This window comes from Triticum urartu, chromosome 2A (assembly GCF_056163025.1).
Source record: "Triticum urartu cultivar PI428250 chromosome 2A, HENAU_Tu73, whole genome shotgun sequence".
NCBI lineage: Eukaryota > Viridiplantae > Streptophyta > Magnoliopsida > Poales > Poaceae > Triticum > Triticum urartu.
Genome location: NC_141874.1, coordinates 65,143,746 through 65,151,823, shown reverse-complemented (window position 1 = coordinate 65,151,823; position 8,078 = coordinate 65,143,746). Strand labels below are relative to the sequence as shown.

The 8,078-nt window shown below is 46.1% G+C and overlaps 1 protein-coding gene across 1 annotated transcript; it reads left to right on the top strand.

Moving 5' to 3' along the window:
- The first annotated feature begins 4,578 nt into the window (after positions 1-4,578).
- Positions 4,579-6,209, top strand: LOC125540972 (uncharacterized). Its single transcript, XM_048704483.2, has 3 exons — positions 4,579-4,715; positions 4,837-4,918; positions 5,043-6,209. Exons 1-3 carry the CDS (start codon positions 4,704-4,706, stop codon positions 5,891-5,893), a joined length of 945 nt encoding a protein of 314 aa, XP_048560440.2. The 5' UTR covers positions 4,579-4,703; the 3' UTR covers positions 5,894-6,209.
- The last annotated feature ends 1,869 nt before the right edge of the window (positions 6,210-8,078 follow it).

The following is an 8,078-nucleotide window of genomic DNA, read 5'->3' as shown; positions in this document are numbered from 1 at the left end:
GCTGCTTGTATCCTCATTACTATTTGGTGAGTATCGGGCTATCGGCTACTAGACTATGATAAAGTTCTGGTAGAAACCATACATCCCTGGTATGGACTTGGGAGCGAGAAGAAACCACCAATCCTTATCCTTTGCTCCTACTACATTCATTATTTCCTGAAAAAATATCCTGCACAAAGACTCAAAATTTGACCTGTTTTGAACCCTCCATAGCAACCCATGACCCCATGTCAAACAGACGCATTTTAAACCATAGTTTATTTCTTTGTTCTAACAGTAGTTGTCCATTGCTTTTCTTTTCTACTCCCTCTGTCCTAGAATATAAGAACTTTTTTGATACTATGCTAGTGTTAAAAACGTTCTTATATTTTGAGACGGAGGGAGTATCATTTAAAAGAAGTGTCTTTCGCTGGATATTATAGTGGAAAGCTAGGGACTAAAACATGTACGTCTCCTGGCCCTTCACCTCGTGCGCTTGCGCAAGGGCGATTAGGAATCTGTGCCACCTGTTGGCGCCGCTGCAGATTGGCTTCGCCTTCTGTGGCCTTACACCATGAATGTGTTGTGGATCTCGGCCTTTGCTGGTGGGAAGGCTCCTACTTCGTTTTTAGGTGCTTTTCTGTGTTCGTCTAGTATCCAGTGCAGGAAGAAGAGATAGCAATGACTCTTTGAAGTTGGACTAAGGTTCTCCCTGTCTAGCCCCAGTTTGTTCATCTAGCGTCATTAGAGGGTGTGTGGAGATTTGTCTCCGACGGATCACGTGGGATTTGGTCGGCGTTTGTTCATCTAGCGTCATTAGAGGGTGTGTGGAGATTTGTCTCCGACGGATCACGTGGGATTTGGTCGGCGTTTGTCTTTGTTGGATTTTGTTCGTATCATCGTATGTGTTCGTCTGTCTTCAGGTTGGATCCTTCTGATCTATGTTTTTTTCATCGGCGATGGTTGTTGTCCTGGCGTGCATGTCATATTGCTACGTCATATTGGGCCTTAACACGGCGACTTCCCAATTGTCTGTTACAACAAGGTTGCCCGGCTCCCGTGATGGAGGGGCGATGACGGCGATGCATCTTGGGCTCGCTCTAGTGCTTTTTGTTGTCGTTAGTTGTGATCTACGGATCTGGATGTCATTTTTACTTCTACTGTTCTTTGTACTCCCTCCGGTTCTTTTTACTCCGCGTATTAGATTTGTGTCAAGTCAAACTCTACAAAGTTTGAGTTTGACCAAATTTATATTAAAAGATATCAACATCTACTAGACCAAATATATATACTACAAAACTACATTTCATAATGAATCTGACAATAATGTTTTGCTATTGTAAATGTTGATACTTTTTTCTATAAGTTCGGTCAAAATAGAGATACTTTGACTTCGGACAAAACTTATATGCAAACTAAAAGGACCGGAGGGAGTACTGGCTTGACAAAAAACACGCCAATTGCAGCTTTGGGGGTCCAGGAGTTGGTGCAGCCCTTAAATAATTATTGGCAAATTTATGAACTTGTCTTGTATTAGTTTGTGGTATTTTTTGCCCATAGTATTATAGCTCTCTACTTTTGTTGCTATATGTCTTTATCTTCTTTTCTGGTTGTCTTACTTCTTATATGCTCAACCTGTGCATGAATTGTTAAAACTAAATAACTCTTGTGGTTATTAAGGAATAATCCCCGCTCCTTCCTAGATGTGCGGTTGCACACTTCCAGCAACCGTCACGGCGGTTCCTGGAATGGCATCTCTACGGACCATCGTGTCCCTCCGAGGCAACTGTTCCCATTGTATATAAGTGCTCATTCATCATCAATAAAGTGTTGTTCGAATCATTTGTTCCATTGTCTCTCTCGATACAATTCTATTCATCACATGAATAACCTGTGGTGCTTGGCACAAAATCTTGATACGTGTAGATAACCTTGTTCATTAAACTTGGTTTTAAATGGTACCCAGGATTTAACCGAATGGGAGATGTTGGCAGGGATTAAACATAACTTTTGTAGAAGCAAGTACTTTAGATAATCCGAATATCATGGATGCACAAATTTGAATGTTTACACCCATTGTACGCAAGACAAGTATAATCAATGTTATAGCCTGACAAGTGATGCACAAGTCGCAATTTATGGTTGAAATAAGAATCATAATCTTGTATGTGCCTCCCTTTACAGTCTCTCATAGGGGTTGTTTTGGTACCAAGTTCTGCGCGTCCTTTGATGGATAACCGAGGAATATTCACCGCCTTGCTGACCATGCATTGGATGGGCCTGACAATTGACTATCCAATGCGCCCCTCCCTTTGCAGCAAAAGCGGTGTTGCAGTATTTTCTGCAGAAGGGAAATCAAGCCGGCGCTGAGGAGTGTGGCTGCACCGGCGAGGACAGAGCAACAGCGGCAGACATCATGTGCACCAACGGGGGCAAAGCACGAGCGGCGAGCATGGGCGCATGGCGAACTTGCCAAAGGAATGGCAGATGCGTTTTCACAGTGGGGGAGAAGAAGCTGCCCGGATGCTTTATGATTCATACTGCCAGATGTCGTCCGATAGAGTTGGTCTACAGGTTGGAAGCGTGAGACCAGGTCCTTACAACTCCAATATAAGTCTTGTCGCAAGAAAAAAGTTGTGATTTTTTTCCAGGCTGAAACACCCTTTTGCCCCTCCGCCACCTCGGCGGCGCCTCCGTCCACTCCGTCACCTCGCCGTAGCCAAATCCGGCCCCACCGCAACAGCGCTTAAACGCGCGTTTTTTTAAGAATCAAGAGCTTTATTAATCAATCAACGGATTACATTCCTTCCTTACACAAGTCATAAGAAAGGTGGGAATATAATTTATCCATAAACAACGTTTTCTAAAAGAATTACATTGCTTTGCACACAGATGCGCCAATTCATTCGCCTCCCTCGATATGAATTCCAGACGAAAATCATCAAAATTCCCGCTTAGCTCTTGTATTTCATTCAGAGTGGTAGCTATCTCCGAGCGATCAACACTTAGAGAACCCCACTGTTTCACCACTAGTTGTGCATCAGTTTCAATGATTACCCTCCTGAACCCCAAATCAGAAGCTAGCTGTACACCATCTCTTACTGCAAATGCTTCCATAGCCATAGCTGACATCCCAGTTTCATACCAGAGTGCTTGTGCGCGGATGAGCCTTCCTTCATGGTTGCGAACCCCCAGGCCAGTTCCTCCCTGGTGTGTATGTTTGTCGAAGCAAGCATCCACATTAATCTTGAGAAAAGGTTCCTCTGGTGGTTTTCAACTCTGTACTTCCTTGGCCTGTTTAACTGCTTGTTGCTTGCCCGTTTCAGCAAGATCTACAGCAGAGTCCATAGCCCATTTAACAGCCTGCAACACTGAACGAGTATCCTCGCCGTGCGTCCGTGCGTTTCTCTCAGTCCATACTGCCCATGATCCGCATAAAATGATGCAAGCATCCGACTGTTTCACCTTGAAACCTTCAACTATATCCATCGCCCAGGTCTCCGGATGTAGTGCAGGCAGCTTGACGGATGTGGCATGTTTGATCTCTTGCCAGAAAAGCCTTGCCCAAGTGCAATCGAACAATGCGTGCCTTATGGATTCCTCCTGTCCGCATGCATCACAGAAACTGATTGGTTTGATATGCCTACTGCATAAGACCCCCTTTGTCGGAATGAATCCCTTAACAACACGCCACCAAAAATTACGGACTTTGGGGGGCACCTGTAGTCGCCATAGTTTCTTCCAGAACAACTTGTTAGGTCCCTCTGACGATGCAGGCACCTCATTATTCCTTCGAAACGCGCGTTAATCAGTATAGCAAACAACCCAGGTCACAAGAAAGATGCTCCACGACATGCTCTCCCCCGGTTTGCAGCACCTTGCCGCCCACCCGTCCATACCGGTGGTCGGCGACGATCCAATCGTACATGCTAGCCAGCCGATCATTTCGACGTAGCTGTCGTCGTTGACCATTGTTGGCATCCATGCCATGTGTACGCAGCCTAGCTAGCCATCTACGTGATCATTCTCACTTGGACATGAGGTTGGCCGATCGATGGGTTGTTGCAGCTCACCCATCACCGAAACTCCGAAAGATATACCCCCAAATCGTCATCGAGTTCCATGTACGTACGTGAGGACGGCTCGGTGCGGCCGACATGCGCGTTTTCTATGCACCCCGGTACGGGAAACAAGCCGTGAGAAGGTTCGCCTCGTGGCGTTTTGGCAACATGCCCAGGCGTAGTGCCAGCAGTGTCCGGACCAACTACGGCGACTTATTTGTCCCATGTTCGGGCTAGCTCATGCTCCGTGGTGATCATGGCGGGGAAATGTTGTTGCCCCGAATCTTATGCTTAAACTACGGATTAGGTCTTCATCACGCTCATGTGATGCCATATTCCCCCTTCACCGGCTATGCCGGCGCTGTGCATGCAATTATATTTTTGTTCTTTTCCTGGGGTGCAATATACGGTGGGTGCGCAAATGTGGCGTTCCTATTCGATTATGCCTGGCTAAAAAATTGTAGTTTTTGGCCTGGACTAGCGTGTGACGGGTCATGGCGTTGGTGGAACGTAACCACTGCCACGCCATCTCATCGTGACCACAAGCGTGCTGCAGCAACACTGGATTATAGGACGAGTCCCCTATATATATTCTCTCTTCCTTTTGCGGCAACCCTGCGATTAAACGTTCGTTGGAGACTTGGAGTTCGCTCAGCCCCAGCCATGGCAGAGAAGGTGAGTGCCCTGCTTCATGCATGCTTGCGTGCAATTTTGCATGCATGGTTAATTTCGAAGTTGTAGTGATGGTGTTGTGAGCTCTTTGTGTTGATTCTCCTGCCATGCTTGTATCCACCAGGTATCCACGTTGATCATTGAAGCCAACCTCGAATGCGAGAAATGCTACAAGAAGATTCAGAAAGTGCTAGGCAAACTCCAAGGTACGTAGTACAATACAATAGTCAAGCACTCGATTTAATTTTGTCAAATTAACCCTGTAATAAGAAGTGGAATCATTTTATGTTTTGCTTATTAACTTCGATGCAATTAACTTTGATGGATCAGAGAAGGAGAAGATCAGGACCATCATTTTCGACACGAAGAAGAACACGGTGACTATCTCTGGCCCATTCGACACGGCGAAGCTGTCCAAGAAGCTGCGATGCAAGGCCTGCAAGGCGATCAAGGATATCAAGATCGTTGAAGAGAAGAAGCCCGATGCCAAGAAGCCGGAGGAGAAGAAGCCAGAGGAGAAGAAGCCCGAGGAGAAGAAGCCGGCCGCCGATGGCTGCAAGTGTTGCTGCAAGAAACCGGATGAGAAGAAGCCGGATGAGAAGAAGAAGCCCGACGAGAAGAAGCCGGAGGAAAAGAAGAAACCCGACGAGAAGAAGCCAGACGATAAGAAGCCGGAGGAGAAGCCCAAGTCCAAGGAGGAGACCAAACCGGCCGCGCCGTCGACGACTGTGAACCTGCAGTTCACGCAGATCTGTAACCTCTGCTACCCGTGGCCGTGCAGCGACCCGAGCCACTGGGGAGGCGTGCACCAGTACCCGCAGCCCCAGCAGCCGCAGTGGCCGTGCGAGCCGCCGCAGATGCCGGCGTACCCCGCCCCCCACCACCCTCAGCACCCGATTCCTCAGCACCCGCCCTCGGCGGCGCCGGCGATCCCGAAGAGGCAGCCGTGCGGAGGCTCGGCGTACTGCGGAGGAGGGTGCGGCTCGTGTGGCGGCGGAGGCGGCGGCGCGTACGGGGCGTGGCCGCCGGCGATGCCGACGCCGCTGCAGATGATGCAGCCCCCGCCGATGGGCTGCGGCGGGCCGGCGTCGTCGTGCAGAGGGTGCAAGGGCTGCCGGATCGTGCAGGAGGGGAGGTTCATCTACGAGGAGTACCCGCCCAGTGCGTGCACCGTCATGTGATTCTCAGGCCAGCGACCGTTCGTGCATGCATGCATGCGCTGTTCGACCTCTCTGCACGTTGTTTTTCGTGGTTTAGATGTTCCATATTTGCCCTGTATGTTTCGTGCACAGTACTGTATTTGTTTATGTCTATCCGCAGCAAAGAAGGTGTAGCTGCCACGTACATTCTCAGTGTGAAAATATATGTTCTCCGAACAATTGATGTAGCTTTGTATAGATAATTTCAATTTTTGGGGCACTAAAAGTTCGAAAATGCTAGTATTTGTCAATTTTTTAAATAGCCGGCTATAGCCCACGCTATAGCAGTTTGAGGCTTTGAGCAGGGTGCCGCTAAATAATAGCCTATAAGTTTCTGTACAATTGTCAGAAAAAGTTATGAAATAGCCGGTTATACTCTCGTTATAGTTGATTTAAAGGACCGCTGCTATTTGGCATAATCCACTATTTAACACAATGATATGTGTAGAGGGTCTCGGCATACGGAAATTTAAAAGGCAAATTCGCCACCTAGGTTGTGTATGATAGCGAAGTATTGAAAAACTAAAGTATTGGAAAACTATAGTAATTTAACAAGTAGGTATAAAATACCACAATTTTGACATTACAACAAATTTTGAAGTATTGAGAATACCGTGGACATGTTTGGCAAAAGCCTGTATGCGTTGCAGTTACAAACACGCTCATTTCTAGCTTGCTAGAAGTTGCAAGTTGATGAACGGCCATACACAAACTAGTACGACCATGCACTAGCTGAACAGCCAATATGAACACACCATATACAAGCTCGATGTTACACTGATAAAAGGGAGTTGGTTGTCAACACGCTCATTTCTAGCTTGCTAGAAGTTGCAAGTTGATGAACGGCCATGCACAAACTAGTACGACCATGCACTAGCTGAACAGCCAATATGAACACACCATATACAAGCTCGATGTTACACTGATAAAAGGGAGTTGGTTGTCAACACGCTCATTTCTAGCTTGCTAGAAGTTGCAAGTTGATGAACGGCCATACACAAACTAGTACGACCATGCACTAGCTGAACAGCCAATATGAACACACCATATACAAGCTCGATGTTACACTGATAAAAGGGAGTTGGTTGTCAACACGCTCATTTCTAGCTTGCTAGAAGTTGCAAGTTGATGAACGGCCATGCACAAACTAGTACGACCATGCACTAGCTGAACAGCCAATATGAACACACCATATACAAGCTCGATGTTACACTGATAAAAGGGAGTTGGTTGTTGACTACCACACATGTCATTATGTGCAACAAGGACATGACCAGTCCATCTCGACCTGGCAAGTCCAACATACATAGCAAAAACAAAACCAAATCCCCCACACACCTTCGCTAGATGACGGTCTGATAATGTAGGGAACACAAATTGGGATGAGATGACTTCAGTAGGGAAAATCGGAAGCAGCAAGCAGGAGGATGCAATGAAGGACAGTGTACTAACCATTTTCCTCCCCTTTGTTGTTTTTTATTTGTCCATGACCGCCGACCAAGACGACAGGTGGTGGTGACGAGTTTGGAGTGAGTCGAAGATAACACTCGTTCTTTTTGCGTTCTCTGTTTTATCTGCAGAGAAAATACCATGGTTTTGAAAAAACTGTAGTATGAATACTACAGTTTTTTGTTGCTGCCAAACAGCTCACAATAATTAAAACCATGGTATTTCAAGAAACTGTAGTATTCTCAAAATATATAGAAAATATTTTGCTATCAAATGGGGTTCTAGTGGTTGACACTGGCAGGGGAAGCCACTCACGGTAGAGTGATGCAGTGAGAAGAAGGGGAAGTTGCCTAGTTTTATGATTTGGTCAGCCAATTTCTAATATGTCATTGATTACCAAATCGACTAACCCAATGCCAATCAATTTCGATGATGCAGCAGCAGCAGCATAGAGCCACGTAGGGCAAGACCCATGGAGCAAATACGGCAGCATGTGCATGGAGTCGCTCCAAGGCCCTTTTTTAATGTTATAAATTACTCTCTCTATCTACATATTCAACAAAAATGATTATACATAAAAATTAAACATTCGATGTGTGTGGAAACAATGCTTATTAAATGTAAAAATTTATCCACACCATTAAAAAAATTCTTCATGCCATTAAAAACGTTCACACATTTTGAAAATATGTTCGTCAAATTTCCATAAATATCAATG